This window comes from Rhinopithecus bieti, unplaced genomic scaffold (assembly GCF_001698545.2).
Source record: "Rhinopithecus bieti isolate Rb0 unplaced genomic scaffold, ASM169854v2 scaffold_20477, whole genome shotgun sequence".
Lineage (NCBI taxonomy): Eukaryota > Metazoa > Chordata > Mammalia > Primates > Cercopithecidae > Rhinopithecus > Rhinopithecus bieti.
The window spans coordinates 19,406-45,129 of NW_016810038.1; the positions used below are offsets into that span (position 1 = coordinate 19,406).

The following is a 25,724-nucleotide window of genomic DNA, read 5'->3' on the forward strand; positions in this document are numbered from 1 at the left end:
TTACAAGCTCATGCTGACTCTGGCGTCAAAGACGAGTTCATCTGGGTTTGTTCTTTCCGTGGGTGGAAACTTCCAGCACTTGTGTTTGGCTTCTGCTCAGCCCTGTGGCTGTGGGACTCCTTTGTGTTGCCACATGCAGCTGAGATGGCTGAGCAGTGCTCTGTGATGTGACAGTGCTGTGATCAGGTACCCTTCCTCCCAGGACGGGCGCTGGAGTGTCAGGACAGAACTGTGCACGTCTGCAGGCAGCTCTGCTCCCCTTCCACTGGGAGGGGAGTGTCCCCGGGTGGGAAGCCCCTGTGTCCTGGCGTGGGGCACTGTTAGGGGCTGAATGGTGTGTCCCGGAATTTCCGTGTTGAAGCCCTAAACCCCCAAGGCCTCCGAGTGTGACTGTATTTGGAGATAGGGCCTTTAAGGAGGTGACTAAGTTAAAACAAGGGTGTCAGGGTGTCTGGGGCATTACCCAGGCCACCTTCGCACCTGCCCTCAGCCAGGAGGCAGGGAGGAGCCCTCGGGTGCAGCAAACAGAAACTTGCTCTGGGGTAACCTGAACACAGGAGCCTGACCTTCCAGGGCTGCAGGTGACTAGGCCCATCAGGGCGGGGCTCTGTCCTTCCCCGACCTCCCATGGTCAGGACCCTGCAGCTCACCCTGGCCCTCTGGCTGCCTGAGAAGCACAGCTGTCTGTTCGGTAAGAAAGAGTCTTCCCGGAGTGCCTCTCCCCAGCTGACTTGTGCCGACGCTCCGTTGGCCAGGATGATGTCCCACGGCTACCACGAGCCCAAAGAAGGGAGCCTTGTGAGGTGGCAAAGGGAGAAGGGGTGGGAAACGGGCACTGGGCAGCCAACAGACCGCGTCTGCCACAGGCGAGTCCTGCAAGGATAGAGAAGCACACAGAGACCCTGAGGCGGCGGTTCTGGGCCCAGTCTCAGCGCCGGTGTGAGAGGAGGCTGTGAGATGACGCAGATTCATCCGACCCACAAGTGCCCCTTCAGCACGCCTCTGTCATGAGTGTGGAGGCCCCGTCAGGCTAGTGGACAAAGACATCAGGTGAACAAGGTCCAAGGACATACAGATGGCGACTGTCCCTGCTGGCCCAAGGCCTGGCCTCTCATCAATGAATGAAGGAATGAGTGATAGCCTTCATATAAATGTACAAAAATGAAATATGCTGGTCCCCTTTCCAGGCAGGAGCCGAGTCAACATTCCTAAAAAGGATGGAGACGCAACAGAAGAATTCAGAGCCCACACCAACGGGCTGCCTTGTCAAGGATGGAAAAATATTCTGATTTAATCCCAGACAAGCACTGCATCCTTTCTCTCTTTCAAAAGCTCAGAGAAAGTCCTTTAATCAGGCTCCTCGACCTGGGGCTCTAAGCTGGGCTGAAAACCCCACGGCCCGGCCCAGCTCCGGGTCTGGTAGGAAGGGCCCTGCCTGTCACCTGCAGGTGCAAGCATTCACATCCCGATACAATCACCTTGTTGGGAAGAAAAATTGTGGATTTACCCAAAGTGGGATCTCAGCCACATCTGGGGAGCAGGATCCTTTCCTCACACGATGGCCACGCTCAGCCATGGAAGATCTCATCTCAGGATTGGGAGGAACCGTCTTTGTTAAACTCCAGAGCGGACAGCTGCCACCCCCACCGCTCCCAACGTCCAGTGTGGGACAGAATCTCCTAGCTGTCTCTGCTCCTGAGCCAGGTGGCCGGAGCCCGGAGCCTGCAGCTGGGTACCCGGGGAGGCCTGGAGAGGCTGACCTGGCTCTAGAGGAGGGAGCTTCGGGGCTCACTCAGTTTTCCCTTCATTACACATGTTTTGAGCCGCCCAGGTGTCAGATCGTCCACCAGCAGGACAGGGAGCTGGCATCGCCATGGGACGCACTGGGCTCTGAATTGCACAGCATCATGGCATGGGGGATGGTGCCTGCTGGGGGATGGCAGGGGCGACTCAGGCCATGGTTGGAGATCCATGTGTTCTAGGGGTGAGAACATGCCTGGGAGGGAGCTGCGTGCCTGATCTCAGCCCTGCGGTCCTTGGGTGCTAGAGGACAGCCCTTGCTGAGGCTGTGGCCACTCGGGGTCCTGGGCAGCCAGGTCCCAGGCAGAGGACCGCTGCGGGGGGACATTCAAGGGAGCTTCGCTGAGGCCTGTGAACAAGTTCCAGGAGGGCCAGGGACCGAGCGGGAGGGGGCAGCCCTCCTCAGCCAGGGCTGTGCTACTGTGAGTCTAGGGGCTGACCGGGTGCCTGGGGGGGCCTGGGGGTGGGCAGGGCTGTGAGGTGGAGCTGACAGTCCCGCTGGTGTCCTCAGGGGAGGTGGCAGCTGGGCCACATTACACACTCCCTGCTGGGACCATCTCCAGGCAGAGGTGGTGGTGGGAGGGCCTCAGGGCGGGGGGAGCTTTGCAGGCCTGGAGCAGGGAGGAGGGTGTCCCACCCCATTGTCAGTGAGGCAGGCAGGTGACCCCTGCAGTGGCTGGTGGAGGACTCAAGGCCAGTGAGCTCCCCTGACCCCGGGGATCTGAGTTTGCAAAATGTGCTGGGTGCCAGGACCCTGAGCCCTCCCCAGAGACGCCATGAATGCACAGACACCGCTCTGGCCAGGCCCCGCAGCACACACTGCTGGTGTCTGACACCTGGCCCCGGGCCATTCCCTCTGCTGGGGACACCACCTTGCCCCCAAAGCAGCCTGCCTGAATCTTGGGGTCACTTCTCCTTTGAGTGAAAACCTGCTGGCCTCCCCCAGGAGCCATGTGGCAGCCCTCGGTAGCTTCTGGCCTTTAGGATTCTGAGGAAGGGTTGACCAGGATCACGCTGCTCTGGTCCTGTGGCCATGTCACCCAAGTTTCCTTAAAGGTTTGGTGGGATGAAGGGCTCTGGTCAGCTTGGTCTAGTGAGGCGTTGGCCGGAAGCCTATTTTTATAAATAAAGTTTTATTGACACTCAGCCACACCCCATTCATTTACATATAGCCCGTGGCTGCTTTCCTGCCCCAGCAGTGGCATTGAGTCATGGTAACAGAGACAGCCTGACCACAGATGAAAATACTATCTGGTCCTTCACTGAAAATGGTTCAGATCCTTGTTTTCCAACCCCGAGGCCCCCGCCTCAATAACTGGTTTGAATAGGCTAATGACCGGAGTCAGCCAATTAGGGGTCAGTTCCGTGGCCCCTGCATCTGGCCTGGACATGGTAACCACATGAATCTGAAGGTGTCAGGTTGGTGGGAGCTGCCATTTGCAGCCTGAGAACAAAGCCGGCTGGAGGAAGCATGGCCCAGGGGAGGGTCACGGTGAGCTAGTGGAGCCTAGACGCAGCCATGCCTGAAGGGAGGAGATTTTCCAAGACTTCTGAGCTCTTGTGAAATGAGCCACTCTCTTTTTATTCAAGTTGCCAGGGTCAGCACAGTGGCCACCGGTAAGGCTTCCTGGCTCCCCTGCGCCTTCTGAATTCCCTTCCTTAGTTTCCAGAAATCCACTTTCCCGGCCTCCTCTACAGCCACAACCAGGTGGGTGACCTAGCCCTTGCCAGGCAGGTGCACCTGGGTGTCCGTGGTTCGGAGGAGGGGGGCAGAGGGCCTGATCCTGGCAAGCAGCAGAGACGCCTTGAGCTTTGGAGCCAGCAGAGGCAGAAGGTGGGGCCAGCACCCTTGCAGGCGGCAGGGGCAAGACTCTGTGCCCAGTGGTGGGGGCAGGAGGGCGCCCTCCTGGTGGAGCAGCCGTGCCTGATGCTCCCGGCTGCTTGGATTTCGTGGCCCCTCACACCCTCTGTAGTGTCTGTCTTTGCTTACATGGCCAGGTGGGTCCTGGTGTTGTCTGCCGTTTTAGCGAGGGCCTGTCTGACGCTTCCCCACTCGCTCCCGTCCTTCTGAGGAGGCAGCGCGGCGTGCTCTGCGTCCATTCCCTTGCAGGCTTCTGAGTGAAGTTTATACGAAGAATCTATTCTAAATCATGCAAGTTTAATAAAGGTTCACAAAGAAGGCCTTCGCTGATAAATCTGGTTTAGGATTTTCTTATTAACCTTACCCTAGCCATAATGACTTTTAAATTTAATTTTTTCAGATTTTCCTACACAAGGAAAGCCTCTCAGGCCCCTTGGGATGACATGGCAGGTATTTGGGAAAGGAGGAATTTTAAGAGCATCAGAATGGAATTTCTTGCCGGGACGGTAATCTAGAATTCAGCTGTGCACCCATCCCGAGAGGTAGGAGGATTTTGTCTTCCTACGAGGGCCTTCCAGCACAATCCCAGCTCTGAGGCAGAAACCATGAGGTTCTCAGGGGAAGGTCACCATTCGCAAGAGGAGGCTTTGGGCAGGACCCCTGCAGCACAGCCGGTGTTTCAGGAAAACCCACCCAGCTGTTTCCTTATGGTATCAGTGGGCGGTCAGGACTTAGAGGGCCAGGCACTACCCACACAATGTCCAGCAAGACCCTGGGGCCTCCAAGGCACCTATGCTGGGGGCCACAGTGGTCCTGTCCTCAGGGAGAAGTCCCACATCTGCCACACCGCAAGCGGCCACGTGGGAGGGAGTGGGAGGGAAGTTTTGTTCCCCACAGGAAGGTGGTTCCCTCTGTGACACGGGGAGGAGGGACCCCATTCTTCAGGAGGCTGTGGGGTCAGGTGGGCTGGCACAGGCAGGGCACTCAGTGCAGCACCTGGCACAGGGTCGGTGCCCACCTGCTGCTGTGATGACCAAGGCTAAGGGCGGATTTCTGTGCCTGCAGCCGAGAGACCAGGGGGCACATGGTTCAGACGAAGCTGACTTCTGGCTGGTGGGTGTGAGGACTCCAGCCCAGGCAGGCATTTCGTTAAGAAAGAAGCGGGGCAGAGGAGAGAAGGAGGGGGAAGAAGCTGCCAGAGAAGCCCTAGGGAGAGCACAGGGCACACCCTGTCCCACGTCCTACCAGTTCTCAGCAGCTGCCTGGTGATCCCCACACTCCATGACCATGATCTCCAGGTCCCCCGAGGACTGGGAGCCCCATGAGGGAGCCGCAGCCCCTGGCACCCTTGCGCCCCTTCCAGTGAGTCGCCATCGTGCTAATCCTCATGCCCCAAACATCCAATCCCCGGTGGAGGCCCCGACGACAGCTCCCGCCAGCTTGGTGTGGGTGGGGCTATGGGCCCTGCAGCCCACACTCTCGGGACTGGCTGCTGTCCCCTGCTGGGGCCAGCCCACAGGACACTGGCTTGGGAGAAGTCCCAGGGGCGGCCAGTCAGACGCCTCCAAAGCACCAAGAGAATCCACATTTGCAAGAGCAGAAATGCAAAACAGCTGGCAGTGGGCAGGAGCAGAGAGGAGAAGCTTGCGGGCCCTCACAAAGAGACAGGCCTGTCCCAGACAGGGGGCTCCTTGGGCTCATGCTGGTAACAACCCCAGGGAAACAGAATGACAGCATTTTGGGAGCAGGAGGCAGAGGGGATTCTATTATTGTTCCCGTTTCGCAGGTGATGAAACTGAGGCTCCAGGAGGCAACCTGCCCAAAGTCACCAGTGGTGTGCTGAGGCTGCGCCGGCCCCTGGGGGCGCCTCTCGGCCCCACACCCTGCTTGTCTTGAGAGGTCACTTTCATGGTTTTCATTTGGAACAGGGAATTATACATCCGCAAATAAGTAACAATTGCTCATGGTAGAAAAACCGGGAAAACCAAAATTCACAGAAGTAAAATATGTACATTTACTTTTATTTTATTATTATACTTTAAGTTCTGGGGTACATGTGCACAATGTGCAGGTTTGTTACATATGTATACATGTGCCATGTTGGTGTGCCGCACCCATTAACTCATCATTTACATTAGATACATCTCCTAACACTATCCCTCCCCCCTCCCCCCTCCCCACGACAGGCCCTGGTGTGTGATGTTCCCCACCCTGTGTCCAACTGATCTCATTGTTCATTTCCCACCTATGAGTGAGAACATGTGGTGTTTGGTTTTCTGTTCTTGCGATAGTTTGCTGAGAATGATGGTTTCCAGCTGCATCCATGTCCCTACAAAGGACACGAACTCATCTTTTTTTATGGCTGCATAGTATTCCATGGTGTATATGTGCCACATTTTCTTAATCCAGTCTGTCACAGATGGACATTTGGGTTGATTCCAAGTCTTTGCTATTGTGAATAGTGCTGCAATAAACATACGTGTGCATATGTCTTTATAGCAGCATGACTTATAATCCTTTGGGTATATCCCCAGTAGTGGGATGGCTGGGTCAAATGGTATTTCTAGTTCTAGATCCTTGAGGAATCACCACACTGTCTTCCACAATGGTTGAACTAGTTTACAGTCCCACCAACAGTGTAAAAGTGTTCCTATTTCTCCACATCCTCTCCAGCACCTGTTGTTTCCTGACTTTTTAATGATTGCCATTCTAACTGGTGTGAGATGGTATCTCATTGTAATCCCAGCTCGTGAGTAACTGGGATTACAGGCACCTGCCATCATGCCTAGCTAAGTTTTGTATTTTGTAGAGATGGGGTTTCACCATGTTGGCCAGGCTGGTCTTGAACTCCTGACTTCAGGTGATCTGCCCGCCTCAGCCTCCGAAAGTGTTGGGATTACAGGAGTGAGCCACTGTGCCTGGCCTTACAGATTTTAAATATGTAGATTAACCTCTGAGGAGCAGGGGCTGTGACTGCTTTGGTTTTCGCTGTAGCTGTCCTGCACCCTGGCATAGGAAGTGCCCAGTGCAGGGTGAAATGAATTAATGCATGAATGTGCAAACATAATGAACAAGGCCTGGCACGTGGCACACGAATTTTCATAAGAGATTTACTTTTTAATTCAATGCTAATACTGTGTATGACTTCTTCTTCTTCTTTTTTTTTTTTTTCTTGAGACAGTCTTGCTCTGTTGCCCAGGCTGGAGTTTAGTGGCATGATCATAGCTCACTGTAGCCTCCAACTCCTGGGCTCAAGTGATCCTCCTGCCTCGGCCTCTCAAGTAGCTGGAGCTACAGGCCTGCACCACCTCTGCCATGTGTGAGATTTTTAATCAGTTCTCTGAGGCAGGTGGTGATGAGGCACTGACCTCATACTTAGATGTCTGCGATGCTAGACTCCTCCTCCTTCAAATATTCCCAAAATGACACCAATGTAGCCTCCTTGCTTAGGTGAAGTCAGTGGCCTGAATCTGTCCCTTGCTTGTTTTTGTAAATAAAGTTTTATTGGGATATGGCCACACCCGCTAGCTTGTGTTTTGTCTGTGGTTGTTTTTGTCCTACAATGGCAGCGTTTCGGAGTTGCCATGGAGACCTTCTGGCAGCCAGAGTCCAAACATTTACTCTCCAGACCATTCAAGAAAAGGCGTGTCTGCCCCTGTGTCAACGGCAGCTCATTTGCCTGCAAATCCCTGGGAACATGGGGCCCCGCACGCTCCTCTGTGGATCTGCCCTTGCATCCCTGGAACGAGCACAGGAGCGGTTCTGCTGGGTGGTGGCCACATGCCCCAGGGAATGGCTGGCATTTAGGGCCCTGCCCATAGCCCCCAGGTCTCCGTGGCTGGTGAAGGGCAGAGTGAGGCTGCTCCTCCTCTAATGGAGGCCCCTGGGGTCCTGGTTTCAGAGGCCCAGGCTTGACCTTTTCTGCCTCTGCATTGCTCAACCATTTGTGCTGCCTGACCTGCTCTGAAAACAGCCGTCTGCAACGCATCCATGTCCACCGGGGACCCGCCTTTCGTGACTTTGGAACTCCAAAGACTGAACACGTCATGGTTTGAATTTCCATCAGTTGCTGGAAGCCAGAAGGTGCCCCTGGCTCCAGGCCGCTCCTCAGGTGTGACACGCAGGATGGCGTCTTGGTGATTTGCTGCTGTACTTAATTTCTGTCTGTCCCTCCCACATCCAGTTTCCCGGCAAAAGACTAGTGGCAGTGACTCAATATCTCATAAAGACGAGCCACGGCCGACTGCGAACTTTGCTCCCTCATCTGATGGACAGTAGTGCCATTGAGGCCCAGTTTTGTCTCCTGGAAGGCTCAGGACCTCCTTTCGCCTCATCCCATGGAGCAGGTCTGAATGAGCAGAAACAGGACTCTGCCGCTGCCCTTGTCACCCCAGCTCCATGGGCCAGCGTAGGATCAATGCTTTCACGGAGGTGCTGCTTGTTCAGAAGCGTCTGGCTGGTCCTAATGAGGCCTTGGCGTTCCCAGCCACCTGGCGTTGGGTGCTGCTTCTTCCGGCCGGAGCCTGGTGTGGACAAGGGCATCTAACTGGAGGGAAGGGCCCGAGCCTGGTGTGGACAAGGGCATCTAACTGGAGGGAAGTGCCCAAGCCTGGTGCTTGTGCCCAGCCGGAGCTCAGCGGATCCATCACTGTGATGAGCACAGCTGAGTGCCGGCCCTGACGCCTCCTATCCGGCTGGGGTGTGGTCTGTGGCGCCCCCCACGGGGCTGGGAGCCACCTAGGGACACAGCCGGCCGCAGTTCCTCCGTTCTGTGATTGCTTGCATTGGAAAATCGATAGTGTAAACCTACAAACCACAGCTCCTTTGGATGTTACAATGTCATTGGTTTTTGGAATTTAGTTTTCTATTCAGTAAAACTGATGATTTCTGCTGAGTTCTGAGTTCACAAATCAGAATTGTTGGATCCGTGGCTCTTGTGACCAGAAGGAAGTTGCAGGCGGTTTTCTTCTTCTTCCTCCTCCTCCTCCTCCTCTTCCCTTTACAGACAGGAGCTTTGGGGGCAGCGGGGGGTGGGGGGGGAGGGGATGTGGCAGAGCCCGCTTGCCTGAGCCTCTGCTCCCGCCTTGCAGTGCTGCTATGAGGACAAATAAATAGTGCACAAAAAAGTGCTCCCTGCAACGCCTGCTTGAGGGAAAGGACCAGCCATTTAGCTCAAAATTAACTTGAACCCCCCTTTTGGGCTTTTGGGTCCATAGACCAGGTTGGCTTTCTCCCTTCCCAGAAAGGACACAGAGGTTGACCCATCTTCTTACCCGGACTGGAGCACAACTGCAGGCAGCTCCTGTCAGCAGCTTGTCTGTGCCAGGGTGAGGGACACAATTGCTATTAATCATCATTATTAATCATACAACAGCCACAGTGGCCATATTATTGCTGTTCTACTCATTGGGTCTTTCTTTGAGTCAGGTGCGCTGCCAAGGGACTGATATCTGGGAACATTCGGTCTTCACACACCCATCAGGCAGGAACAGATGAGGAAACGGAGGCACAGAAGACTCTGCAACTTGCCCAAGGTCAACAACTGGTCAGTTGTGGAGCCAGGCTTGAAGCTGGGGAGTCTGGCCCAGCGCCCACCCCCAGCCCCTGGGTCCCACCTCTCCCCTGCAGCTTGGACAGGCGGGTCCAGGGAGGCCTGAGAGACTGGCGGGAGCACTGCGGCTGGAAGGACTGAAGTCTTGACCCCCAGGCCGAGGGACCCCAGGTTTCTGTGTGTCCTGGCCTTAGGGTTGTCCTTCCCGGTCCGTGGCTCCCCCATGTCTCTGGACCGATGTCCTGTTGGTCCCTGCCCCAGGATGGGCCCAGACTTGGGCTCTCAGACGTGCCCCCTCTGCAGCCGTCTCTAGGAAGCTGTTCCTGGCGGGAGGAGCAAGGAGTGGGGAGATGATGTCGGGCAGGTGGGAGCTCCTGGTCCCTGCGGCCGCCACCTCTGTGCTCGGAAAAGCTGGCTCCGATTTATTATTTATGGCCGAGGCTTGCACAGAACACCCAAGCATAATTAAGGGCACTGAGTCCATTCTGATTTTCAGATGCCCGATTCTTGTGCTCAGGACTCACGCTGAATCGTCATTTCTCCCCTTCTTCTGCAGAAGTCAGGGACTTACAGGGCTTGGCCAGGGTGGGCGTATAGCCAGGCGTGAGGGGCCGGGGATCTGTGGGTGAGAGCTGCCCCGGGCCAGCCCAGCCAGTCCCCCTGCCGAGGCTGGCCAGTAGTCCCTCTACCCTGCAGAGCTGGGGCTGCCCTTCCTCCCAGTCAGGAGGGTCACTTCCGAGGAGGGACTGCAGGACACATCCTCAGGCGGCTTGGGGTGGGAACTTCCAGAAGGACCTCAAAAACTTGAGGGCCACAGACCCATAGACCCCAGGGCTCCTAAGTTCAGCTGACACCCCTGCCTCCGGCAAAACCATTTTTAACCCCTTGAGAGAAAAATCTGTATTTCCACATCAACTGTGATAACCAGGCACTGGCTGAGCCAGGCACGTCCTAAATGCTGGGGACCCACTCATCCTGCCCTCGGAGAGCCTGTGGGGAAACCAGCATGACTCCCTTCCCTCTTATTTAAAAAATACTTAACCTGATTTTATTCACACTTGCCTTGTGACGGGGAATAGATCATTCACAAAGACATAGAGTAAGTACAAAATATATCTTATCATGTATGCATTTTAAATGACAACGATGATATACCTTAATAATTTCTACCTCCCTCTTCTTTTATTTTTGAGACAGAGTCTCGCTCTCTCTCCCAGGCTGGAGTGCAGTGGTGTGATCTCGGCTCACTCTAACCTCTGCCTCCCATGTTCAAGCAATTCTCTGCCTCAGCCTCCTGAGTAGCTGGGATTACAGGTGCATGCCACCACGCCTGGCTAATTTTTTTTTTTTTTGTATTTTTAGTAGAGACGGGTTTTACATCTTGGCCAGGCTAGTCTTGAACTCCTGACCTCGTGATCCACCTGCCTTGACCTCCCAAAGTACTGGGATTACAGGCATGAGCCACCGCACCTGCCCCTCCCTCTTTTACCATTTGGGGAAACTGCGCTGAGAAGGTTTTGGTGACATTGCTACAAGCCCCTCACCTTTGAAAGGCCCAAATGGACAGGACGCCAGGCCTGTTAAAGCTGGAACCATGTCTGCTCGCCGCCCATCTCCATGCCCCTGAGATGGGGGCCTGGGGCACCACCTGTGGCATATTTGGAGCAGATTTATGTTGCTGAAGTCTTCAACTTCCACATAGATCAGGAGTGCTCCTGATGACACCTTGAGGTGGGATTAATTCTAGGTGGAGAGCGGGGATGAAATCCTGCTGCTCGGCTGGGCGCGGTGGCTCAAGCCTGTAATCCCAGCACTTTGGGAGGCCGAGACGGGCGGATCACGAGGTCAGGAGATGGAGACCATCCTGGCTAACACGGTGAAACCTCATCTCTACTAAAAAAATACAAAAAAACTAGCCGGGCGAGGTGGCGGGCGCCTGTAGTCCCAGCTACTCGGGAGGCTGAGGCAGGAGAATGGCGTGAACCCGGGAGGCGGAGCTTGCAGTGAGCTGAGATCCGGCCACTGCACTCCAGCCCGGGCGACAGAGTGAGACTCTGTCTCAAAAAAACAAAAACAAAAACAAAACCAAACAAAAAAGGAAATCCTGCTGTTTAGAGAGGCCCAGCGATCCGACCTTGGCTACACAGCTGGCAGGGACCAAGAGCGGGGCCAGTGCTGGGCTTCCTGACTCCAGGGGACCCTCCCTGTGGGCATGTGTGAGGGTGGGGGGGGTGGGCCGGAGGAAGGCCTGTGATGCCAGATCTCCAGGGTCGCCGTGTGCTGGCTGGACCTGTCCCTGAGAGCTTCACTGCAGGACCCATGCATAGGAGGCCTTGGGGCAGGGTCTGAAGCATGTGTCCTCTGTGGCCGCCAGCTTCTAGCACAGCAGACCCCACGCTCACCTGCTGGAGGGAGTGCTGAGGGCCCAGGGTCCCCGCTCGGCCTCACGTGGGCCGTGCAGCCGGTGAAGGGAAAATAACTTTTAATTAACATTTAGGACTCAGAACTGGATCATGCAAATCCCCTGCATCTCTGTAGCTTCTGCTGATTGTTCTTGATTAGGCTTGGTAAAAATAGCCTGGCGGCATGCGCAGCAGCGTGGCTGGCCCTCGCCATCCTGCTGGCCCCTTTGCCTGTTCCATCCCACAGTGACGCATGGACAGTGTCCTGGGGCTCCTGCCTGTCCCTCATCTTCAGAAGGACACACCAAGGGCCATGCTAACCCCGAGTACAGACACCCCTTCCCCATGACCATGTGACCCAGTCACCTGGAAAAGCCACCCCAGGGTGGAGGGAACCCTCCCTGCCAGGGTCACCCATCCACTGTCCACCCACTAGCATGTCACCCCGCCGGCCTGACCAACGCAGCGGACTGCGGATCCTCTCCCGGCCTGTGTTAGACTGGGAGGTGCCGTGGACAGTGGCTGAGAAGCACCTAGACATATCTGCGTACTCCTCAAGGGATGCTGTTCCCCTGCCCCGTGATCTGGGGCCTGGGACCTGCCTGAGGCCTCTGGAACCAAGAATGGACAATGACCCAACTCTGGGAGGTGCACGAGGCTGCAGTAGCCTGTGCTTAGCCATTGGAAAAGCACAGGGGTGTGTCTCTCTAATAAATGCCTTGGGGACCCTCTGCCCCGGTCCCAGGAGGAGCAGCCCCAGGGTGGTGTGGCCGGTCAGCAGTGGCGGTGAGGGTAGCTCAGTGCCGAGGGCTGCTCAGTGCTGGTCAGTGCGGGTGGCTGGTCAGTGCGGGTGGCTGGTCAGTGCGGGTGGCTGCTCAGTGCTGGTCAGTACTGGTTGCTGGTCATTTTTGGTCAGTGCTGATAAATGCTGGAGGCTGGTCAGTGCTGGTGGCTGCTCAGTGCTGGTCAGTGCGGGTGGCTGGTCAGTACTGGTTGCTGGTCATTTTTGCTCAGTGCTGGTAAATGCTGGAGGCTGGTCAGTGCTGGTGGCTGGTCAGTGCTCATGCTGGTCAGTGCTTGTGGCTGGTCCACTAGGTCTAGAAGGGCCTCTGTCTTGGCTTCCCAGAGTCTCGGGAGGGGTACCAGAGACGAGGGGTAGGGCTTTCAGTGGAATGATGGGATTCTCTGAATTTTGGGATTTAGGACCACAGTTCCCCTTGTTTATCTTCTGCCCCCCAACATCTCAGAGAATCTTCTGCCCCCCAACATCTCAGAGAATCTTCTGCCCCCCAGCATCTCAGAGATCAGGTCATCCCCACCTTTTGTGTCAAGGGGACACAGAGGCAGGAATTCTCCCCTGCAATGTGCTTCAAGTTGCCTTGAGCCAAATGCAGAATTCTGTTGGGGGCTCAGTGTGACTCCCAGGCTGGCCGTTTTTCAGAGGCATGTGCAGGTCAGGGACATCCTGCCGGTTCTCCGTCTTCCTTCATAGGGATGTCGGCTCCAAGAAAGGCAGAGACACCTGCTCCACACAATTTGCGTCACCTTCTCCCCTCCCTCCCTGCCATCACTTCCTTCTCTTTCTTGGAGTCAGGCAGGAAGGACAGCTGGGGCTGCCTGGCCAGCTGTGTGGGTGCAGCCCTGCTGTGCTCTTGGGCCTGGACGTTATTATTCTCCAGGGTCCCGGGGTTAGCAGCTGCTTCCCCTATGCCCAGACTCCCCAGGAGCCTGGCCCTGAGCTTTTCCTGCCCATTGCTCATTGGCCGGAAGACAGCAAATAGAGACTGAAGCCAAGAGAGAGAAGGGGGTGTTTTCCAAACCATCTGAATGCCTTCCTGGCCAATTGTATGAGAGCTGTTGCACCCTGGGGCTGCGCCCTGTTAAATGCTCCTGGGGCTCCTGGTTGCCCTGGCCGCTTGCTGCCTGGGACTCACTGCCAGGAGCCTGAGGGAGCGCCTGGGGCATCCCAGCCCTGCCGCAGTGGTGCCAAGCTGGCTTCCTTCGCTGTGATCTGCCATCTTCCCACCAGATGGCGCTGTGTGCTCACGGCCACCTCCGCCTGGTGCAGCTGCGCCCGGGGCCTGGGATGCAGGACACAGGAGGCCCAGATGCAGGACGGGTGCTGTGGTGAGGGGCTCTGGCCGTGAGTTGCCTTCTCAGCAAGCCGGCCCACCCACAGGGAGGAGCGTCTCCCTCCTGACCCCATCCCTGCCCGTCTCCCTCTTAGCCTTCCGCAGCCCAGAGTCCTCATCTGCCACTGGGTTGGTCGGGGTTGGCTGGGATCAGGCTCTGCACCCTGGCCGCACCCTGGGGCCCGAGGGGCAGCTCCACAGATGCAGCTGGTGCTGCCGCTGTCATTGCTATAATGATTGACACACAGCTCTGCGGGGGCCTAGGCCTGGGGGAGAAGGGGGTGATACGGTTGTAGCGGCAGAGAAAACCCTGAGATCCTGGCATCTCGGGGTCATGGCCACTCTGGGAGCCCTCACTGACCGTCCCCTCTGCACGTCACAGCCTGGTGCCTTAAACCTTCCTAGAGGGGTTCCCGGGGCTAGGCCACGTGCCTGTGATGTCAGCACTGCTATGGGGGCCCAAAATGACAGCTTGGGGACACAGTGTCGCACCCCACGGACCCAGGGAGTCACCACAGAGGGTCCTGGTCGGTGAAAAGGGCAACAGCCAAGGCTGGGACCTCCCCAGATCGCTGGACAGCAGGGAAGTGGGGTCATCGAATGTCTGTCGGCGCGGTGGCCTCTGCAGATTTCTAGGGAAGTGTCCCTCCTGGTGGTGCAGCTGCCCTGCTGGAATCCAGAGGAAGCGGGGGCCGCATGCCTTACAGCCCTGTCTCCACCATGTTCCCACCAGAGAGAGTTTGGTCCCCTGTGAACTGGGGGCTCGGGACCTCGCAGTGGACTTTCAACAACATTCAGTGAGTGGTCACTCAGGTCCCAAGCAGCCAGTATGGGGCCCAGTCACGACCCCCTTTCTGCCAACAGCAGGCCATAGAGGGTCGGCCAAGTTCCACACACAGGATGGACCCGCCATGCCAACGCCCCATCTGGGCATCCCCCAAGCAGGTCCCACACGCAGGCCTCCCAAAGTGGCAGTGACATCAGCCCAAACAGTACCAGTCAACTCCTCCAGACATCACAGAGATGCCTCCCAGGCGGCAACCGACCTCCGCCACAGGTCCCCTCCCTGGCTGAGCCCTGGCCTCTCCCCTACTGCGCACACCAGGAGTGGAGCCACTCCACACAGCAGTCCTCGCTGCCCAGGGCCTTTCTTACACGCTACCTGCCAAGCACCCATCAGACAGAGCTGCAGAGAGAGAGGGAGCTGCGCCGCACGTCAGTGCATTCCTGCCTCGCACAGGCCATGCATCACTGGGCGGCTTCGAGGGACTCACCGTGCTGGCGGTAAATTCTGGCGGGTTGTCGTTCACATCTGTCACCGTGATGATGGCTGTGGCTGTGTTTGAGAGGCCATAGTTGAGATTTCCTTCCATGTCTGTGGCCTGAACGATGACTGTGTACTGCTGAACTTTCTGGAAGGGAGACACCAGTTGAGAAAGAACAGAAAATCAGTTTGGGTTTTAATTGACAGGGCACTTATGAAAAGAAATCTGTTCACAGGAACGGAGTTCCTGGAGCCGGTTCTCTTTCATCGGGGGCTGTGTGCTGGGCGCAGGGCCTTCTCTGAGCCTCCCGGTTGACACTGTCTATCGGAGTAAGTTTCTCCTCCCCTCGCCATGGCTTAAGGTGCGGCATGAAGAGGCTTGCTTGTGTTTTCGTCTCTGTGGTCCTGCCGTTAATAGGAGTAGATCACGTTTGGTGCCAAGACAGAAGGGAGGAGAACAGGGGAGCCCAGAGGGCACTGGGGTTGCATTCGGTCTGGAAAACCAAGCAGGGACAGTTTGCAAAGGGAGGGATGCCCCACAGACGCAGGTCAGGAGGGACCTCGTTTCTTGAGTGTCTACCTTGTTCAGCCGAACTGCAGGTCAGACATTCAGATGGGAAGAAAAGACAAACCCTTTCCCTTCTCTTTGCAGGTGTGGAGATGCAAGCATGCTTTCTGCTGGAAAACGCAGTCCTGACAGGGCAGTTTACCATGCAGGCGCAGGTGTGAGCTTCAAATGTGAAGCAAACTGCATGGCAGTTTACCATGCAGGCTTCAGGTGTGAGCAAATAAGGCTTGGTGGGATGAGTGCATTTTATTAGGCATTGAAGGAGTCTCATGGCCTTTCTTCACAGAGCCCTTGCTGGGAGTCCATCAGTGCCAAAATCCCTGAGCTGGCCGAGGTGGCTTTTCCACACCTCTGTTCTGACCCAGAGGCATGAACTTCTGAGGTGGCAGCTGAGGACAAGCTTGTGGGCAGCTCCCTGCTGGGACCACAGCCCGCCTCTCACCAGTACCATTAGGGGAGGGGATTCTGGGGACCAAAGCAAAAAAGGGACCCTGTGAAAAGCTCTCCAAGTGACAAACAATCCTGAGTCTTGCTTCTCTAAGAGGTTAAGGGAGAAGACCAGTTCCTAGCAGTGTGATTCAGTGAAACATGCTCAAGTTCCATAAACTGGCTCCATAAGGAATTACCAACAGCAGATGGTCACCAACATTTTCTCTTTCCAACCATCATCCATCCATCTCTCCACCCAGCCACGCACCCCCCAATCCACCATCCCTGCATTCACCCATCCATCCATCTATCCATCCACTCACCTACCTATCCATTTATCCATCCACTCACCCACCCATCCACTATCCCTCTATTCATGCACCCATCCACCATCCCTCTATTCACTCACCCATCCATCTATCCATCCACCCACCTACCCATCCACCATCCCTCTACTCATCCGCCAATCCACCTATCCCTCTATTCACCCACCCATCCATCTATCCATCCACCCACCCCTCCATCCACCATCCCTCTATTCACCCACCCGTCCATTTATCCTTCCACCCACCCAACCATCCACCATCCCTCTATTCACCCACCCATCCATCTATCCCTCTATTCACTCACCCATCCATGTATCCATCCACTCACCCCTCCATCCACCATCCCTCTGTTCACCCATCCATCCATCCCTCTATTCACCCACCCATTCATTTATCCATCCACCCACCAAACCACCATCCCTGTATTCACCCACCCACCCATCTATCCCTCTATTCACCCACCCATCCATCCATCCACTCACCCCTCCATCCACCATCCCTTTATTCACCCCCCCATCCATCTATCCATCCACCCACCCCTCCATCCACCATCTCTCTATTCACACACCTATCCATCTATCCATCCACCCACCCACCCATCTACCATCCCTCTGTTCACCCATCCATCCATCTATCCCTCTATTCACCCACTCATTCATTTATCCATCCACCCACCCAACCACCATCCCTCTATTCACCCACCCATCTATCCCTTTATTCACCCACCACCTATCCATCTACCCACCCCTCCAACCACCATCCCTCTACTCACCCATCCATCCATCTATGCCTCTATTTACCCACCCATTCATTGATCTACCCACCCACCCAACCACCATCCCTCTATTCACCCACCCATCCATTTATCCATCCAGCTATCCACCCATACACCCTCCCTCCCTCTCTCTTTCTACCTTTCCATCCCTCTGTCTTTCTATTCCTTCCTCCTTCCCTCCAAGACCAGCCAGCCCCAAGCCAAAGTGGCAGCTGATGAGAGATGGATGAATAAGCCCAGCCAAGGATGGAAGGGTTTTCCAGCTGAGCCTAGCCCAAATTGCCAATTTGTGGAATTGTGAGCTAAATAAATAGAAATAAATGGTGGTTGTTTTAGGCTGCTAAGTTTTGGGGTCTTTTGTTATGCAGCAAAAACTCCCTGGCGTACACCCAAACCCTTAACATGGCTGCAGCACTCCATGTGTCATGGCTGCTAACCCCTCTGTGGCCTCATCTTGAATCAAGCTCTTCAGCCCCCAGATGTCCTTTCCCACGGAATTCTCTCCTGGCCCTCCAGCCCAGCATGCTGTCAGCTCAGCCTGCTCTTCATCCATGACTCATTCCTGGCTTGCACTTCTACATTTGCTGTGTCCTCCCTTGATGGTTGGATGTGTCCCTCGCCAGCCTGAGCTCTGGGGGCCATGGCTGTCTCATCCATCACCCACTGTGTCTCCAGGGTCAAACGTGGGCCCAACACAGAGTACGTGCCCCATGACAGCAAGTTACTGTTGCCACCGACTGTGGTGACAACAGAAGATCTGAGGAATGACAGAGGGGCCTGGGTGCTCCATGAGGTGTCTGGATGGTCTGTGGACCGCTGTGAGTCACTAAGGGGCATCACATGATCCAACTTATACACGTAGCAAGCAATGGCCTGTGGGCTGAATCTGCCCATCACTGTTATTGTAAATAAAGTTTTATTGGCACATGGCTATGCTCGTTTATTGGCACATGGCTATGCTCGTTTATTGACACATTATCTACGGCTGCTTTCACACTTGCCAGGCAGAGCCGAGTATCTGCACAGAGACTGTATGCCCCACAAAACCTAAAATATGGACCACCTGGTACTTTACAGAAGACGTTTGCTGACCTTGGGCTCCAATGTCAGGCAGTGTAAGCCACTGCCACCTGGACAGGCCTGAGAGTAAGGCCACAAGCATCTCAGGGAGGGAGGGCTGGGGAGCCAGGGGAGGCTTCCAGGAAGAGGCAGTCACGCTGCCTGAAGGTGACAGGGTGAACTGAGTGCAGGGCTGGGAGTTGCGGTTGGACCTGAGAGGTGGGAACACAGCAGCCAATCAGGCTCAGGGGTGTTCCACATGGCCTCCACCCAAACCAGGATGACTGTGGCCTGGTGACCAGGCCCAGTCTACATGGGGCCAGGGCTCAGTGCAGTGGGGCGCTGGCTCCTGGGCTCCCTAGTGATGAGGCAACATGTGCCTCATCACAGCCCTGACTGTTGTTCTGAGAGCTCTCCCTCAAGGAGGCAGGTGTCAGGGGCCTCTTGGAAGGGCAGGAAACTGCTTCTCGGCCCATGCCTGCATGGCCCCTGCAGGGGATCAGTCACCTGGAGAGAGAGGGGAGGACTGCAGAACTCAGAGCTCCTGCAGGGCCGAGGAGAGTGGGCTGCTCAGACTCCCTGCAGGAGAGGGTTCCAGGGGAGGCTGTGAGGCTCAGCAGGACAGGGAGGGGCCTGCAGGCTGCAGAGCCGTCAGCAACCTGGGCCCCTGTATTTGGTGGCCCCCTCTGTAAAACGGGACAGGACCGTGTGCTCTGCTGACCGCACAGCTGTGACTAGTTGCTGAGACAGTGAACGGGAACGTGCAGCCCAAACCAGGTTTTCATTGTTTCTCCCATTGTTGGCTTTCTCCCCTCCCTCATTACCCCAACATTTGCCCCACATGACGCCCTGTTTGCACTGTGCCCCCCACACCTCCTATCCCTGCCCTTCTGTGCTTGTGGCTATGTTGTCCCTCTCCATCCTCCCGCTGGTGAGACCCCACTCTTCCTTCCAGAATGAGCTCCCCTAGTGCCTCTGGAACTGATCTTGCCTCCCTCATTAACCCTGCAGATGCAGCATGACCTGGACAGCCACAACCCTGCCCACATCTGCTGCAGGCCGGACTCTCCTGGAAGACCCAGAGTGCCCCGAGGACTGAGTCTTGTCCAGCTTTGTGTCCAAAGTACCAGGTACAGACCTGGCACACAGTAGGTAATCAGTGTCTGTTGAGGGAACCAAGTTAATGAGTCATGCCTGACAGAGCTGATATTTACCAAGATGAATAGAACTTGGAGTCAAGGAGATACAAACAAATAACAGAAATAGCTTACATTTACTTGGGTGCTACATCCTACTTTGATAGTTTTCTCACAGTAGGTTAACCCTTACCTGCTCCCATTTTTCCTTTCTCCCTCATCCCTCTATCCATCCCCTTACCCACCCATCCATCATTTACCCATCCATTATCTGCACATCCATCATGCATCACCCACCCATCCATCCATTCATAATCCATCCACCCACCTGTCCATCATCCATCATCCACCCTTGCATCCATCATCCATCATCCATCCATCCACTCACCCATCCATCATCCATCTATCCATCCATCATCTGTCCATCCATCATCCATTCATCCATCCACCCATCCATTATCCACCATCCACTGACCCATCCATCACCCAGGCCTCCATCCATCCACGTCATGCCATGCATTGTATGCCATTTACCAGTGCCCCTCATCCACCATCCACCATGGCCACTCACTTAATCCATCATCCATCCATCACATCCACTCAACATCATCGCATCCCATGCGAGCGCCATACCATCCATCCCATCACGGAGCACCGTCCGACCGGACCAGCCATCCCGATCGCATGGCCCGCATACATCCCATCCGCTCCATCCATGTGCCATCCATCTATCATCATCCCTCATCTCCACCATCCACTCCACCTCATCCATCATCCATTCCATCCATGGCCGCGGGGCGGGGGCGCCATGCATCGCGAGTCCATCATCATTCATTCATCCATCCATTCATCCATCACCCATTCATTCATTATCCATTCATTCATCATCCACCATCCCCCTACCCATCCACCATCCATCATCCACCATCCACCCATCCATCATCCATCCATCCATCCATCCATCCATCCATCCATCCATCCATCCGTCCATCCTTTAGAGACACCTCTCCTTATGTCAGGTGGATTACAACCACCCAATAAGGAAGCCGAGGATCTCTCATCCATCCATGAGATAAGGAGACTGAGGGAGGTGAGAGAGGCTTCTCCATGGAAGTGCAAGGGGAGCTGGTTGTGGAAGGAAGGTGGGGGCTCACTAGAGGGAGGAGGGAGTGAGAGCATGAGCTGCAGGCACAGCAGGGCTGGGGCAGGAGGTATGAGGTGCACGGCGCAGAAGAGGGCATTGCTGGGGCTAATGCGGAGGCTGTGAGGGAGGGGAGAAAACCAACAATGGGGAAAGACACAATAAAAACCCAGTTTTGACTGCATGTTCCTGTTCACTGTTTCAGTGACTGGTGTCACGCTGCGTGCTCAGCGGAGCTCATGTTTCTTTACCATTTACAGAGGGGGAGGACTGAATCCAGTGAGGGCCAGGCAGCCTCATGACCTCCCCAGTGCTACACAGCTGACCAGGGCAGAGCGAGGGGCCGGTCGGGGTCCCTGACACTGGGTTGGTCTGCGCTTCCGGCCTTTGTTATGGATGGGACTCGGGCAGCACCAACAATGTCCACAGTGACATCAGCTCGATGCCCGCTGGGCCTCCTGAATGTGGGATGGACGTCATAGAAACAGCAGAGCTGGCACCACCCTTGACTGGCTGCTCTTTGCAACCACAGGGTCAGGATCTGCCTTCTAACTGTGGATCAGTGTGTGTCCAGACATTCGCCAGGCCTGAGGCCTTGGACTTCATGGCATTGCCCATGGCAGAGGTCCCTGCCCCAAGGTTTCTTGCCTCAGGATCCCACCAGAAAGAAAATGTGCCTTCCTGTTCATCAATACAGAGACCAGCCAGCCCACCTCTGGAAGCTTCTCCAGCCTGGCCGCGTTCTCCTTCACCTGTGAGCTCGCAGCCCTCCCTCGCGGTAGCTGGATGGAGCCTGAAGGCTGGCTCTGCCTCTGGCTAGGACACTGCAGAGATGGGCTGGGGACGGCGTCAGCACCAGTGGACAGGCTTGCCAATGCGAACCCAAATGCCAGGTACCCATGGCACCTTGGTGAGGGGCTGGAATCCTGCCTGCAGAGCCTCATCTCATCTGCGCCCCATCTATGTGTACTGGCTGTGGCAGTGGCTCTGCGGGGATTGGCTGCATCTCACTTCAGTCCCTGCTCCCCGAGGAAACAGAATTGGGTTTTCTGACAGGGTAGCAGGCAGCCTCGCTGTGGACACTTTCTTCATTTCTCACCCAAGTTTCTCTTGTTCTTTACAAATCCGATTTTCTTCCCCCTTCCAGGACAGATTTGGAAATTGAAGCTGCAGGGGGCTCTCAGCAGCCTCTTTCCTGGGCGCGATGTCCCCCTCAGGCGGTGCCCCACTGCCTGCCTGCACCAGCTCCCCTTGGCCACCCATCCTGCAGTGTGGGGCCCCCAGGCTGCTCTCAGCTATGTGTTTATTTGGCTGTGGCCGCCTCCTCCTGCAGCACGGCACCGCCAGAAGGACCAGACTGGAAAACAGGAGACTGACACAGGCCAGCGGGAAAGGGAGGGATCCAAGAGGAGAAGAATGTCAGCCCATGGAGAAACCGCTGTCACAGACCTGCAGCATGACATTATTCTCCAAGTCTCCATTTCTTCAGTCATCGTATCAGAGCCGGTTCATGGAAGCCACCCCTGGCTGCGGTGCTTTCAATGTATAGGAAAGAAATGTATTCTTTTCTATATATTGAAAATAAATAAAGCATTATAGAAACCCAGAAACACGTACAGTGTATTGTACATGTGTGCACGTGTGTGCATGCCTGTGTGTGTGTATACACACGTGTATGTGTGCACCTCTGCAGGCATGTAAACCCACATGTGCATGGATGTGCACGCGTGTGTGCTGTGTGTGCAGCTGATTGGCACTAGAGTGCAGCTGGGTCTCGATTTTGAGAGGCAGGGCAGGGGTGTCTCCTGGCTGGGTGGGGGTGGGAAGCTAGACCCGCAAGAAGGAAGAAGTCTCCAAGGAGACCTCCAGGAGCAGCCAGTGGCCTTTCTGTTGGCTTCTGAAGTCCAGGCAGGGTTGGCCTGGCACCCCTGGGAGCACCGGGGAGGTGGGGTCAGGCTCCTGACCTCTCACTGTCCCCACCTCCCTTTTCCAGGATGGTATCTGGGACGAGAGGGTGGGTGAGCAGGACCCAGGCATGTGCTCATGAGGCAGCCATGAGAGCTCCCGCAGACAGGTCGCTTGCAGACGTGGCTGGTCTGTACGTAGCCAGCTTGGGCTGGCTTGGCTGGAGGTTTCGATGTATTTTTCTAAAAGGCTTACATGGGGCTGCACCCTTTGCCCTCAAGTGCATTTCATTCCTATGAGGCAGGCGAGGGGAGCCCCACGTTAGCCTGTTCTCAGAGGAGTCTGGCACCTCCTCCTGGTGCCTCAACAGACCTCGCGGTGTGCGTGGGCCGTGTGCAGCCTTCCAAGGGCCTGTGCGGCACAGGGGCACGGCGTCCTCCCACTTTGCAGAGGATGAAGGCCCAGGACTTCCCCGAGGTCAGGGGCTGGTGAGTGCTCTGGAGGCCAGTAAGTGTCTCCCAGCCTTCATGGGACAAACAGATGACCCAGGACTCAGCTCTGGACCAGCGTCCCAGAGTCCCCTCTCCATGGCTGACATATGCAGCCTCCACTTCCCATGTCAACCCTCAATGGAGGTGTCTGGGCAGGCAGCGGGAGTCCTGCACAGCCAGGTGTGCCCTGCTGGATGCCTGCTCGTGTCCTGGGCTGGGGCCCCTACCCTTCCTGCTTCTGCCGGGTGCAGAGAACATGGCAGAGGTCTCTGGGGCCAGCCATGCCGTCAGCAGTGGAGCCGCAGTGAATTCATTAAAAAGTGATTTGGCCATTTTCAAGTTCAAGAGGAGGGAAGAAAAGCACAGTGGGCCATCCCTGGGGTTTTGCTCACCTCCCCATAGCTCAGCATGTAAATTTTGCAGAACAGCCATCAATAATGCAGGCGGCCGGCCTGCCCTAGAAAGGCATCAAAGCTTCCTGAGTTGAGTGTGCCCTGCCCATACCCAGCATCGGCTGGCCGGCCGCACAGCCAATGATGCACCCTGGCAGGAGCCGCGCCTGGAGCTCAGATCCTGAAGTTCTCCTGGGTGCTGCCCCCACCCCAGCCACCATCTAGGGGTGGTCTCATCTGCCAGGCTGCAAGCACGCCTCCCCCACCTGCTCCAGGCTCTCTGCACCTAGAGGTGGTCCGAATGGGGATATAAAAGGAGCCCCAAAGCCCTGCATCCTTTCCTTCTGGGTGAGCCGGAGACAGCGCCAGTGTGACGGTGGCTGCTGCTCTGGGAGCTTCTCCAGCTCCTCTCAGGTCAGCGCTGCTCCCACCCCTTCCTCCTGGACCACACACTCCCCGACGGTCTTCCCAGCTGTCACTGCTAGAACCTCCATCCCCTCGGAAGCTGACAGATGGAGCAGACAGAGGGCCGGGCCCTGCTCTGTGTCTGATCGTCAGACTGCACAGCACCTGGGGTCTGTCTGGAGCTTGAGAATGTGACTCCGGCACGAAGATTAGATGTCGTGGGAGGAGGGAGTGCAGGCACCGCGGAAAACAGGCTGGCAGGTCCTCACAAGTCAAGAGTCAATACAGGGCCTGGCAGCTCCACTCCCGGGTATGTATCCAAAAGAGCTCAAACCAGGGGTTCTGACAAACACTTTGCACGTCCTCATTCAAAGCAGCACCATTCACAGCAGCCAAAAGGGCCAAATAGCCAAGTGTCCACTGAGCGATGAATGGATGAAGAGAACGTGGTTGCCTCATGCAGCGGAATATTATTCAGCCATAAAGAGGCATGAAAGACATGAGCTACCACGGTGACGCTTGGTGAGAGACGCCAGACACGAAACGCCATGTGTGGAACAAGCCCACTTACAGGAAACGTCCAGAATAGGCAAATCCATAGAAGCAGAAAGAAGATTCGGGGCTGCCAGGGGCTGGGGGAGCTGGGGGGGAAGGGAGTCGAGGAGAAGTGGGAGTGATGGTTCTGGGGTGACGGAAATGTCCCGGAGCTAAGTCGAGGTGATGGTTGCACAACCTTGTGACCACTGAACCCCGCTAAAGCGTACGGTTAAAGGGTGTGTTTGGTGGCGTGTGGGCTCCCTCTCGAGGCACAGGCACGAACGCCCTGTGTGTTGAATTCAGTCCCCACTGCCTTGCAGGGCCCCGAGGGACTCAGCAGCCTATGTCCACTCCAGCGTGGATCACCGGGCTGGTGGGGTGGGGGATGCATTTGGCTGGCAGTGGTGCCGGCCAGGCTCTGTGCTGGGCCTACAGGCTGACTCTTAGGCTATCAGAGAAGGGACCCTCCAGGCTGAAGGGACCTGGGATCTACCCTATGCCCACGCCTAGCCCAGGGCTCCAGCTGGTGTCCCGACCCCACACCTCCCGCTACAGGCTTCCTCTCTAGGAAGCCTTCCCCAACCCCACCCCATGGCCTCTCCTTCCTCCAAACTCCTCAGCCCTTCCGGGCTGCTGCTGTTCTGAGAGGAGGCACTGCCTGGGCGGCACATCCCACCTGTCCAGGTGAGTTTCCCAGGCACCCAGGAATGAGAAGCTGCCGGCCCCTGAGGTGAGGTGCTCAGCCCTTCGGCCTTCAAATGCAGGTCCAAGGGTGCAGAGGGCTCCTTTCTGAGGTTCCCTTGCCTGGGGTGGGGAGGGGCTGAGCATGGAGCCCCTTGCTGGGTGCCCCCAGGCTGTCACCAAGAGATCACCCCTGCTCAGGGGCACGGCCACACAGGGAGCCCCAAAGGGTGGCCATCTTCCCTCCCTCCCTCCTGAACACTCTGCACACCTCTTTACTCTCGTGGACTGCCCACCGCCACTGTCTCTCCCTCACTACCCCTGGATCTGCGGACTTTGCCTCCTCCAGAACGAGGGGCTGAAACCCGGGGACCCGGCCCCTTAGCTGCCCGGGCTGCTGCGTTGAAGGAAGCGTGTCTTGCCCAACCTTCTGCTCAGCTGCCCTTTGCACACCCAGGACAGCGACGTGCAGTTGCCTCAGCTCTTGTGGGTTTTAGGACCCCTTGGGGCCTCTGGTGTCCCTAGCCCTGGCTGTACTCACTGGTGGCCCAGAGTCTCTGCGCTGTGTCCCCAAGCCCAACTCCAGCGGACCCTCGCCTCTCACTCTATAGCCAGGTTTGCTTTCTGCTGCGCAGAGCTGGATCAAACCCAGAGAAAACGCCGACCTTTCCCAGTTCCAGGCCGCGAGTCCTCCCTTGGGCTGGTGTTGGGGGCAGGAAGGCCACAAAGAAGGTCTCTGCTTCGTAAATCCACAAAACCCACCGCATGGGGGTGAAGGAGGGTGGGGGATGCTGGGACCCTCTTACTTCCCCCATCTCTCTCTCTCTCTGTCTCCTTCTCTCTGTCTCTCACATTCTCTGCTGGGCACA

The 25,724-nt window shown here is 56.2% G+C and overlaps 1 protein-coding gene across 1 annotated transcript in view; it reads right to left on the bottom strand.

Annotated features, from left to right (window-relative positions):
- The window catches only part of LOC108541616 (cadherin-4), a gene marked incomplete at its 3' end in the record, with an annotated part of 687,309 nt that overhangs the window by 17,371 nt on the left and 644,214 nt on the right, over positions 1–25,724 (bottom strand). The window contains exon 8 of the mRNA XM_017891180.1: positions 15,021–15,158. Within this exon, the coding sequence (XP_017746669.1) occupies positions 15,021–15,158 (138 nt within the window). The remainder of the gene's footprint in view (positions 1–15,020; positions 15,159–25,724) is intronic.